The sequence below is a fragment of the Cetorhinus maximus genome, chromosome 1, assembly GCF_964194155.1.
Source record: "Cetorhinus maximus chromosome 1, sCetMax3.hap1.1, whole genome shotgun sequence".
Lineage (NCBI taxonomy): Eukaryota > Metazoa > Chordata > Chondrichthyes > Lamniformes > Cetorhinidae > Cetorhinus > Cetorhinus maximus.
Window position 1 is genome coordinate 111,846,901 of NC_135879.1, and position 13,071 is coordinate 111,859,971.

At 40.4% G+C, this 13,071-nt stretch overlaps 1 protein-coding gene across 3 annotated transcripts in view; it reads left to right on the forward strand.

Moving 5' to 3' along the window:
• Positions 1–13,071, forward strand: part of slit2 (slit homolog 2 (Drosophila)) — a 513,947-nt gene that overhangs the window by 341,986 nt on the left and 158,890 nt on the right. For all 3 annotated transcript variants that reach the window (XM_078545575.1, XM_078545584.1, XM_078545594.1), the window contains exons 7-9: positions 968–1,039; positions 2,487–2,650; positions 5,142–5,286. In XM_078545575.1, coding sequence (XP_078401701.1) covers positions 968–1,039; positions 2,487–2,650; positions 5,142–5,286 — 381 coding nt within the window. The remainder of the gene's footprint in view (positions 1–967; positions 1,040–2,486; positions 2,651–5,141; positions 5,287–13,071) is intronic.

Genomic DNA, 13,071 nt, shown 5'->3' on the forward strand with positions numbered 1-13,071 from the left:
GTCTTATAATAATTGCAAGCATTGTGTCAGAATACTTTCTATAAATGATTGTCAATGGGAGAGCACAGCAGTTGACATAGTTTAGAGGGAGGGAAAGGACAATTAGAGGGTGGTTGGATTATTTCTGACCTTTCAGGCCCAACTCTGTACAGGTACATCTTCCTAAAGAAACAGGAAATAAGGCTATTTCAGCTCAAGGGTTGTTTATTGATCTGTACTTGAAGTTCTGATTTGCCATCTTCATTTGGTTTGAGCAGATACTGTTCATACAATAAGCAGATACCTGATTTATCTTATTGAAATAAAGCACCAGGGTTGCTCATTTTCTAGTTGGGTGCAGTAATAAAGGTTTCATCTAAACTCCACAATGAAGGGTAATACTTTATTTTAATAGTAACTGTACTTCTCAAAAGGATATACACGATAGTCATTATCAAAAATAATGTTTAGGGAAAAAAGCACTGATTTCTACAGTTTTATCACATAAATGTTGTGTCTTTTAATATTACTATAGACTATGGTAAAAATGGATAAAGTTTATGCCCTCACAAAGTAACATTTCAATCTTACCTGCACCATGGTTACACTGTTCAGCCAAGTAGGCAAGCATTGATTGGAAGAAAAGAGCTGCTATCAGCATTTCAAAGTGATATATAGTGGAATACACAAGGGTTGTCAGTGTCAGTGGCTCCCCTCTTCCTCATTTTCAAAGCTCACATTTCCATTCTGTTATGAAGCATACCGTTGTGAATAATGATCTTACATCAAATACTCGGACTTCTCACAGAAGAAGTGGTCTGTTTATAGCTCTTTGAACTTCCCACAGAAAGAGAATACATTTATTCCCTCATGTCATTAGTCAGAGACTCACAGCCATATCAACAGCAAAAAAGCAATTAAAATGAATAACAAATGTGAGTATTTTGATAATCTTGTAAAATTTATATTTTACCTTTTTGTTTTACAGTACCCTTAACAATAACAACATTTCCCGACTCTCGGTGGCAAGCTTCAACCACATGCCCAGGCTTAGAACCTTGTAAGTAAAAATGAAATGTGGTACTGCTAAGAAGTGTAATTTGTGTAGTACTCTTGAACCTCAAGTACAGAAACATTATCTGAATTAATGATATCTAAATAATGGTTTAATAATGACAAGATTCCAAACCTGCATCAAAATGCATAATGTGAAACTCTGTCTTTAGTTTCAATTTCTTTGAAACTGCTTCTCAAATAACATCTATAAGAATAGTTGTAAGGACATTGGCTAGAGGTGAATTCGGGCTTGTGGCAGATGAAATTCTAATACTGGAGATATTTGTTTTCCAGGTTTTTTTTTCATTTTACTTTTATAAACAAATTATGTTGCAGTGCTACCTTGCGAGGCCCATGTACTAGAATTGTCTTATTCCAAAGTACAGTATTTAATTAAAAGTAGCTGTCTATCCAGTAATTTCCTGAATGGAAAATTAGCATGCTGGACGACATTCCGCGTTTCAATATCCATTAGAGTATATTTAGTTAGGATTGAATGCATTGACTAAAAGGTTCTGATGAAATGACATTACACAGTCAATGCAGGATTCCAGACAGCAGCTTGATTTATAGCTTTTGTCATCCTTTATTTTACTTTGAGGAACATGAAAGCCAGTCTGAAGTAATTTGCCTAATTTAGAGGATACATTTGTCTGATATTTTATTAATGGCAAGGTGCTTTTTGCCTGTTGGATGGGAGCCATGTTCTTGTGAAGGTCCTGTCAGGAAAAGCAGCTCATTTAATTCCCCCGCTCACTGCCATTTGTGTCTTTTAATTTCGGAGATTGCATTGAGCACAGGTCCCAAGGGACCAAAATCTGTTAATCCATTTTCTGTGATTAAACAAGAAATGAGGAAATCAGGAAAAAAATTGATATGAAAGGAGTATTTTATATTGAGTTACTTTCTGTCTTCTTCAGCAGAAAATGAATGTCATCTGCTAAAAGGATTTTGAAGGCAGTTTTATAGAGACTAATAATGGCAAGACTTATTGGTATTTTTAATTGGGAGCCAAAGCTTCTATTAGCATTATTTTTCTTGCTGACAGTATGGTATGCCAACACTGTGGTGTAATTTACTTTTTTTGTCGTTTGGTTGGACTTAGGTCTCTGAATTCCATAATTGGGTTTCTGGCTCTTAGGTGTTTGCTGAGCTCATATTCCAGTCAAGGGGGGATGCTTTGAATTGATTTTGTGACAACTGAGCCAACTTTTATTAATTAATTAATCTCTAGCTAAAAGGCTGCTGTCACACAAATGTTGCTTGAAAAAAAGGGGTGGAAGTATTGGAAATGGTCCTGTCAGGGAGCCTTAAATTTACAGATGAGATTAAAGGATTGATTCCTCATTTGTTCTCCTTATTACAAAAACCATGGATCTCTGAAATTGTGTTGCGTACTCTCCTTTGTTCATTTAAATGTAATAACTTAGTTCCTCGCTTTTTGATTCCAGCCGGCTCCATTCAAACAACCTGTACTGCGACTGCCATTTAGCATGGCTTGCTGATTGGCTGCGGCAGCGCCCTCGGGTTGGGCTTTACACTCAATGCACAGGGCCTGGGCACTTGAGGGGCCATAATGTCGCAGAAGTACAAAAGAAGGAGTTTATTTGCTCTGGTAAGTGGAGAAAAAGGAAGCATTGAAAAAAAAGATTGATCAAAGTGCATTTGTGTAATATGTAAAAAACTGGTTTGCTATTGCTTTTTTTTAGTAAAGCTGCCACTGTGCAGATATGAGGTGCATACCACCTACAGAAATAATAAAAAGATTATGGCTTTAATTATTTAACTGCTCAATAATGTGTAAAATTATTTGAGTTTTTACTATGCAGTTTACATTTTGACATCATTAAATGTATTTATTCAAAATGGATAGGTAATATATGCTTGCTCTTACTAACTCTTGATTGCTATTGTACTTAGAAAAATGGCAAATTAAATAAATATAACAAGAATACGATAAATAATTCTAATAGGTTCATGAATAAATCCATTTCACAGCATAATACCTGCTGTGAGCTGAGATGTTGCAGAATATTTTAATAGCAATTGTTTTCGCCTGTTTATAATTGTTTTTCCTTATAAATGTTTTCTTAGAAGAGTAATAATAGAGATACTAGGCTGACAATTGGAGCAGTGTCTCGTGGCGTGAGGTCTATTGACAAAATCTTGGTGATTTTTTATTGCTTAAATCTTTGGATGTATTGTGGCTACGGAGGATAGGGATGTAAGAGAAAGAGAGTCTCAATTATAGTTACATTCCTTTCAATCAGACTAACAGATCAGGAAAAATGAACACCTAACATTCCTGGTGATGTTACAACTGCTTTGACAATGTTTTATATGTAGACTTTGTCTTCATTCAGGCAATTAGATGTGAAATGTTGCTCCTACCTTGCTTGCACAGAGTCACAGTGCACTTCTATGGCACTCCTATGAGCAACTACCTTGGGGTACCAGACATCTTTCCTCTTACTTTTTATTAAACATAAAGATGCTTTTTTATATTACTTTTAAATTCAGCTGCCGAGCTCTAGGTTTCCGAGAAAGCTACTAACTTTAATGGTTTACAACCTTTGCCAATCATTAGTGGTTTGTTGGAAGGACTAAGCACATGGTATTAATCTCATTGTGTTTTTATCATTTTTTTTCCTGCTTTTCAGATGAGGACAAAGGCAAGTTTACTTCTCTTTTCATATTCCATACTTTGTTAGATATTGGTAGGATTGCCATCTGATGGGAATTGCTTTCTGATCTCCAGAGTTCTGTCCTGATGCACAAAGCATTTTTGAACAATCTCCTTGAGTAATTTTAAGTCATGCATGTTCAAACTAAGTGCTAAATAATTGGGTTTATTTTCCTCATTTGTCACCAGTGTCATAAGATCTAGGATTTTTGGCCTATTATAACACAGCAGAGTAAATTATAGGGATGCAGTTTGGTGAATTATATGCATATAATCCAATGGAGGCGGCTGGTCCACGTACTAAACCATGAAAATAAAGTGTTCTGTTAATCATCTAAACTTGGGAGTTGGATTGTTACCTTCTACTTCATTGAGAGATGCTGTTAATAGTGCAATATGTATGAAATGGTGCGTTTTCTTTATAATTCCATTGCATTTAAATCTTGCATTTCTGTTGCCATTTAAAAATATTGTATTGTGGAGCAACAAAAGACATTCTTGCATCAAAGTTGAGATAAATTGAACTAAATGTTTAGCCCTAGGTATTTTCATTATCTTCCACTTGGTATAGGTTTCCCAGGTATAGCTGAGTTATTCCACACCTAACCAAACACACATCTGACATAGGCATATGGCCAGCAAGGACCAGATGTAAAAGCAATGCGGATTGGCTCGTGGTGGAACATTTCTACCTCACTGTTACACATCAGGGCTTTTTTTTAAGTTAGCACGCATATTCATTTACTTATCAGTTCCGTGCACAGTTCCTCTGTGTTCTCTGGCAATTAAGGGTGGAATTACATTGGGCTTTATGCGGATTTGTAAGTTTTGAGTAACAAGTTACAGTTAGTATTCATGTAGAAATATTATTTGGTAAGTAATTGCTGCATCCATTTAACCTGAGTGTGGTTCTTAATGAATATGAAGTAATGTACTGGAAAAAGTAAAGCTGGCTCACTGGAGTTGTTGCGTGTGCTGCAGTGTCATCTGTTTAACTGGATGCTCTGAAGTTCTGATTATGTTTTATTCTTCTGCCCATCAGTAATATAAAATTGCAAGGTACATGTTTTAGATGCGGCCAAGTTTGTAGATGAACTTGTTTGTGTAAGTTATATTTAAAGCACCCACGTACTTTTTTTTTACATAAATTCTGACTGAACAATGGGGTAAAGTAGCTCTGCCTCATTGGACTTATTTGATTTTAAAGAGTAGTCAGTCATTTAAATCTTATTTGAATGTTGTTCAGTCATCCATTCACTTATGATTTTGCCATTTGCACTTGTTGAGACACTGAAATAATATAACTCATTTCAAACTTGCCAGATGAATTATTAAATAAAGTGTAGCACACTTTAAAGAGGGGAGAAATTCATAAGTACTCGCGTTTTTGATGATGTCGTTGCTCTTCTCTTCACTCGTGTAGGGCACCAGAGTTCAACAACACAGTCCTGCAGTGTCCATTCAAAGTCGTGTCCAGCAGTCTGCACATGTAGCAACAGTATTGTGGATTGCCGTGGCAAGGGTCTTACTGAGATATCCAGCAAGCTTCCGGAGAGCATCACTGAAATGTAAGCTCCTACCTCCTTTACTCATCCGATGTGTGATCCTTGCAGTGTAATTGCCTTGCAAATATCTGACTGCTCAGTTAAGAGCATTAACTGCTGTGATTTGTATCGCCATGGAGAGCTGAGGAATCCAGATATATTCTCTTGCATAGCGAAGTAGAAAGGATAGCTCAGGTAGTAGATTCCCTCAGTTATATCAGGAAGGCATATAGTTACCAGAAAGCTGATTTACATACAGCCATGAAAATAGTTCTAACTTGTTAATTAATAATTAAAGATATATCTATTATATAAAATGTGGCACGCAGCAAAAGCAGTTTCATTGATAAATTATTGGGGTAACTTTTGGTCTTCATTGCCTGGGCTGTAAATCTGGTAAAGTGGATTGAAATCAATGAAATAAAAATCAGACAGGTAATGTAACTGGCAAGCAGGAGATACATTTTGCTACATTACCACCCAGGCATTGAAGACAAAAACCTCCATTATTGTTAGAACCTTCATTACCTGTCGCTCCTATAGGTTGCATAATGATTGAAATTTTCAGTGTTAAATGTTCATTGTGAGCCACACAGTAGCTGCTATTTCAAACAAAAACAAAAAAAGCTGGAAAAACTCAGCAGGTCTGACAGCATCTGTGGAGAGGAAGACAGAGTTAACGTTTCGAGTCCGGATGACTCTTCATCAGAACTGCTACTTCATATCAGCCCAAAATTGCAGAATCTGTGATCATACAAACTGTATTGTGAAATATTTCTCAGCTAGCTTTTTTTCACTCAGTGATTTCTAATATCTAAAATAAAGATTTTAAAAATTGGCATTATTTCACATAATATGCTTACTGGCTACTCCTCAGATCAAATGTAACCCAGATATATTATTTGCACTAAAACAAAAGCAAAATACTGTGGATGTTGGAAACCTGGAATAAAAACAGATTCAATGCAATCCTGCTGAGAAAGCTTGCAGCATTGCCTGTCATATTTTTAAATTCCCTATACCCCAAGAACAGATCAGCAATTCCTGTTGATGAGAGATCAAAAGTTGGAACTCCACTGGCTGGGTATGGGTCAGACTCAGTCCACTGGCTGAACAGCCCCAATTTAGAAAATAAGCAACTCAGTTCCAGCACAGCCTTAAGTTGAATTGCTCCACGATTGATGACAGTGCATTTAACTGATGCCAACCTACACTCTGGAACTACCGCAACCCCCTCACCCATTCAGCAAAGCTCCTTGCCTCTCTACCTCTCTTTCCTTCTTTAAGAAGTTTCTGAAAATCTACCTCTTTGACCAAACTTTTGCTCATCTGCTCTAATGTGGCTCTGTGCCTCCCCACTGGGACCACCTGCTCTTTCTCTCTCTTTCTCTCTCTCCCCGCTGGGTCCACTTTCTCTCTCTCTCTCTCTCTTTTTTCTCCCCCTCCCTCCCTCCCTCCCTCCCTCTCTCTCTCTCTCTTCCTCTCTCCCCACTTGGCCTCTTCTCTCTCTCTCACTCTCTCTCTCTCTCTCTCTCCCCCCACTGGGTCATGGTTAACATTGCCATAGCAGAAAATGGTTCCATGTTGCTACTCCCTTTTATTCCATGAACTATAATTTTGCTCATAAGTCTGTTTGCAGCACTGTATCAAATGCCTTTTGGAAGTCCACATACACCACATCAACATCATTGCCCTCATCAACATTCTCTGTTACCTCTTCAAAAAACTCCAGCAAGTTAGTTAAACACGATTTTCCCTTAAGCAATCAATGCTGGATTTCCTTCATTAAAGTACATTTGTCCATGTGACTATAAATTTTGTCCCGGACTATTGTTTCTAGTTCCCCACCCGAATATAAACTGACTAGCCTGTAGTTGCTGGGCTTATGTTTACACCCCTTTGAACAAGGGCGTAACATTTGCAATTCTCCAGGCCTCTGGAACCAGCCCTGAGGCTAAGGAAGACTGAAAAATTATGTGCCAGTGCCTCCACAATTTCCACTCTCACTTCCCTCAGCATCCTTGGATGCATCTCATCTGGTCCTGGTGCCTTATCAACTTTAAGTACAGGTAACTATACAATGCCTCCTCCTTTTTAATTTTAAAACCTTCTAGTGTCTGAATTACCTCCTCTTTCACTATGACCTGCACAGCATCTTCTCCTTCTTCTTCAGTAATGTTACTTGGATCAGTTTACAGATTCATAAGGATAACACATGCTACAAAAGCTATCTTATATTCTCATGTTCACAGTAAGTACACAGCCCATGTAAACCAATGGACGACCTATGGTCAGGCACACCACACTCTGAAACCGAGTGACAGATGCCACCACAAACAGATGCAATGGATTCCTCATCAACTCCCCCCAGACGCTTGTCACACCGTGAACCAACCGGTCTTGCTGAACTCCATCTTTCACACGAGGGTTTCCAATCTCCAGTCTTGGAGATCTCGCTTTGGAATCTTCTCCCAAACGACACTTTCTCTCAGATGCCTTTCCACAAGAGTCCACTCCCAGGGTTTTGAACTCTCCTTTCCGATGTTCCTCTCCCCTGGATTGCCACATGCATTCAGGCTTTGCCTTCCTCACAGTCTCTCTCACATACTCAGCCTTGCCAACAGAAAATCACTGCCTCATGTGCCCAATATAAGGAGTCACTAAACTTTTTCTCCTCGAATCTCCTGGCTTCTTGCAAGCTTATATTGCTTTAAGTCTGCTCAAACAATAATTACCACCCTTTATTGACCCTCTTTTCCCCACATGTGGGGCTGAATTTTATACTGGGGGCAGAGTTCCTGCCACAGGTCTAAAAGTCAGGTGCTAACCCACCTCTGCTTGGCCAGCTCACCCTGTAGCCACTTAATGATGATTGGGCTATTAGTTAGTTTGAGGTGGGCCTTCCATCCCCACTTGGCAGGAAGGGCCACTTCTGAGAGCTGCTGCCAAACAAAGCCATTTAATTGGCAGCAGCTCTCAGAGATGCAAGGTGGCAGGACAGGTGGACAAGGTGGTCAAGAAAGCATATGGAATGTTTTCCTTTCCTGGGCAACGTATTGAATACAAAAGCAGCAATATAATGATGGAACTGTATAAAATGCTGGTTAGGCCACAGCTGGAATTTTATGTACAGTTCTGGTCACCACATTACAGGAAGGACAAAATTGTTTGAGAGAGAGTGCAAGGGAAATTTACAAGAATGTTGCCAGGACTTGAAAATTGTGACTATGGGGAGAGATTGGATAGGCTTGGGTTATTTTCCTTAGAACAGAGGAGGCTTAGGAATGACCTAATTGAGGTGTACAAAATTATGAGGGGCCTAGGTAGGGGAGACAGGAAAGATTTGCTTCCCCTAGCTGAAGGGTCAATTACCAGGGGGCATAGATTTAAGGTGATTGGCAGAAGGATTAGAGGGGACATGACGAAAAACTCATGGTGGGCGTCTGGAATTCACTGCCTAAATTGGTGCTTGAGGCTGAAGCACTCAATACACTTAAAAGGTATCTGGATCTGCATCTGAAGCACTTTCACCTGCAAGGCTATGGACCAGGTGCTGGAAATTGGGATTAAAATGAGCAGCTAGTTTCTTTTTTCTCTTTTTGGCCAGTGCAGACACGATGGGCTGAATGGCCTCTTTCTGTACCGTAACATTTCAGTGGTTCTTTCTATGGTTCTGTGGTTCTTATACCAGCAGCATCAGTGGGAGCAGTGATCATTGCTCGGATTACAGTGAGTTCCCTGAAGAAGGGGAGATGTGAATGAAACCCGGGCAAGGATAAGTCCAGGGTTGCACTGGGGCCAGGTGGCAGGCCCCAGCGAAGGAGGTGGGAGCCTGGAGTGAACAATCCAAGTGGTGGGGGCGGGGTGGAAGCACAGCAGGGGGATCCCTTGGTGGGATCTTCTGATAGTCACAGGGAGCACAAGAAGGAGGCACCCCCCTGGATAACAGTCTGCTAGGTCTCACCAGAGCAGCCTGGACACTTAGCACCAGTATCCCCTGCCATGGTTAAAGCCCCAGTGGTGGCAAGAGGGTTGGCCCATGAGCTAGTGGGCTGCCTCCCCTGCTGCTGGTACAATTGCAGCATCGATGGGCAGGAGGCGGGTATACAGCGGGAATGACATCATTGGCATGGCACCCATTTTTATGCCCCCCCACACCTGCCCTGGCCTACCCTCCTGCCCCCGGTGGACCATAAGATTTCAACGACATTCCTGCCTCAGCAGCGGAGGGAAATCTTTCTTTGTTGCTGATATTGCCAGAAATTCTCTGTTTATATTTGGAACTGGCATATGTCTGAAGTCTGGCATGGATAATATTAGTACAGGTCCAGAGAGAGGTATTCTGACAAGCTCTAGATTTTGTAGTTTGAACTGATGTCATCTAATTATCTATCAGGTATGTCGTGTTCTCTGTTTTGTGCACGTTGCAACATTCGATCTAACGATATGATCTCACGTCACTCTGATTTACTACGTGCACTATTCCAATTCTTAACATTCACAACCAAATTAAGCTACCCTGGTGATTTATGTTTGTGAGCTGAGAAAACATGAGGATGAACAGTTTGAAGAGGTCAAGTAATTTAGCTTAATAAATATATGGAGACAGAAAGAAAGGCTTGTAAATGTGTCCAGTCGCCAAAACTAGTTGAGCCTCTGAGAATTTTTCTTGAGGCATTCAAAACAAAAAATAAGATGATTAGGAAAATGTGATGCAGGAGTTTGTTACTGATGTACATCTTTGATAGAGTAGAGCCTAGAACAAACAATTTTACAGAAAAATAAAAGGCGTTATTAGATTTCCTTTCACTTAACCTGAGCAAAGTCCTTCCCCTGGTAGTGGTAAATAATGTGTAAAGGATGCCTGGAGATTGGTGAAATTCTTCTCAGATGTTCAGCTAGCTGAACTTGTTACTATTAAGAAAACAGTTGGGTCATGTCCATAGATCCATGCAAACACGTTGAGAAGTAAAGAAGATCCCTGAATCCTTCCCGTCTCTCAATTTTTCCTGCCTTGGTGTCTCTTTAACCCTATATAATCCTGTTTTAAAGCTTAATCAGGGACAGCGATGTATAGTTGCTATTCATCTACCCATGAATGTGATTCTAATGTTAAATAGGCCATTAAAAAGATGGATGTTAACATGGAAATTATTTATTCTGGTGCACAGAGGGTTTTCCAGCCTGACTCCAATAGAGAGGATTTACACACACATCTGTAATATTCAAGTTTCAAATGGCTTCCCATGACAGGGTTTGGAATCCATATTAGTAATGTTTGAGAGATTCACAATGATAGGTATTAAACAGAGGGAGGCCTTTCAGCCAATGTAACTCATCAACCCGCAATAACCGCTCCCACCCCCGCATAATAATATCTTTTGTATGACTCTAGAGTTTTTATTTCCACTACCCAACCCAGAAGATTACTCCAGCTTTTAATCACTCTGTGTGAAGAAGTGCTTTCTTGACATCAGTCTTGAACTTATCTTTTATCAGTTCTATCTTTTCTCCTTTATTACAGTAATAGCTTAACTTGTTTAACTTGAAATGGTGCTCAGGATTAACTTTCCTATTCCACTTGGTATCTTATACCATCATAAGGCCCCTTCTCCCCTCTGATTTGCTCAATTTCAAGACTGAAGAGACCACATTTTACTAATCTTTCCGCGTAACTCAAGTCTCTGGAACTTGCTTTATTGTCTTTTGCACTTCTTCTAGGGCTGGATATTTTCCTTGTGGCTTGATGACAGAATTGAAGTAGTATCCAAAGGGCAGGTTGCCCAGAGTACTGTACAGTTTCAGCATGACGTCCTCAGCCTCATGTGGGTACACTTTACAAATTCCCACTCCCAGATGCTCCCAGTGCTTATTAGAAGTTTGGGTGAGGAGGTCAACTGCCTCACAGAGCTTTCTATCCATAAAAACCTGCTGATCTTTGCATCTGAATTCCTAATATGTGAACATAATACAAAATGCTCAATGTTGGGAATATAAATGTATGAAATCTTCCCTATACTTTACTCATTCAGCAATATAGCTCTTCATTCTGAACTGCTTTACAATGACTGGATGTGGTCACTGTTAAGCCTCACTTTCAGATATCTTTCAGTATGTCACTTGGCTAGTTTAGTGCCATATAGCAGAGAGAGTAGAGCACTAATGATGTTATGTATGCCCAGTGATGCCCTTACCAACATTAGAATGGTAAAAGTTATTTCTTGAGCAGCCTAGTGCTGATATCGTTAAGTTCCGGTGCCATGCCAAACAGTTAACTTTGATTTTGGTAATGAGTATGGTGCTGGTATGGGGGTGTTGGTATGACGTAAAATTATGGCCATCACTTTGAGGGTGAAATGTTATTTGCAGTTCTGGATGATTAATTTGACCTAACTGTTATTGCTTATATAGGCTGGATTTTCATGGAAACGGGAGGCTCTGTGGAGGAGTGAAAATGGTGGCCGGGACCAGATTCTGGGATTCCTGACCCCATTCTCAGGATTTCTGATTTTCAGGAGTGTCTTTTAAGGATGCGGGCTGGTTCGGCTCGTGAGCCTGCACCCTGCACTCCCAACCTGGCTGGCTTCATTGCGAGGATAGGCATGCCTAGTCCTCTGCAAGTTTCTTGGAGTCAGGCCAGCTTTTAAAGGGCTTGTGGTTCGTGGCACTGCAGAGATGTCATGAACCATATGAGGGAACCTTTTGAAAGTTAAGTTCAAAGGTCAAGGTGTGCCGCCCTACCCACCGCCTATGGCCTCTCATGCCCTACATGCAAGGTATGCCCCTACCCATTCCCTATGGGCCCTCATCCCCCCATGGTAAGGTATACCCCCACCCACCCGATATGGCCCCTCATGCCCCCTGTGCCAAGCTATGGCACTTCCATGCCTATTCACCCACTCTACAGTGTATAGAGTCAATGAACCCCATAGTGACATTAGGATGTGTAAAAAAAAGCTTTAAAAGAAACAGTCATTCATTGATAACTTTTCATTTCCTTAAAAAAAAACTCCTTTGTACTGAAGGGCTATAGAAATGTCAATCATTCAGACCCTTTAAAGTAGCAGTAGCTACTTGACTCTTCTTTATTTTGTGCACAGAAACATTGTGCAATCCACAGAGGGGATCAGAGAGCCAAAGCTGTCAAGGAAGCAATGTTTTCCGGGGGTGGGGGTGGGGGGGGTGGGAACAGCTGTTTCAGCACTCTAATGGATACCTGGGCCCTCAGCCAAGTATGCATAATGAGGCTTGGCTGAGAGCCCAGACATCCATTAGAGTATGAAATACCTGAGCCCCAGGGAGAATGTTGCTTCATTGACTGCATGGCTCTCTGATCTCTTCTGTCAATTGCACAATGTTTATTTACACAAGATAAAGAGTTTTCAAGTGCTTTTAGTTTTTGCTATTGATACTTTAACAGGCCTGGATGATTGACATTTTTATTGGCCTGTAGCAAAAAGGAGTTTTTTGTAAAAGAAAGTGGAAAGTTATCAGTGAATGTTTTTTTGAACCTTTCTTTTACACATCTTATTGTCACAATAGGGTTCATTGGTCCAAGCAGTATACAGTAGATGAACGGGTATGGAAATGGAATAGCTTGTCATAGGGGTCATAAGGAGACATAAGGGGGTGGGTGGGGGGCATACCTTGACATGGTGGGCCATGGGGGTGGGTGGGGGGCATTGGGTGACATAGATGAGGCAAGGGGAATGTGTCAGGAGTGAGGGTGTGGAGAGCATTTCTGATTTTATTATAACTGGCATGAAATCCCATAGCACCAAGCTGGATCTTTTAAACAGCCTTTCTCAG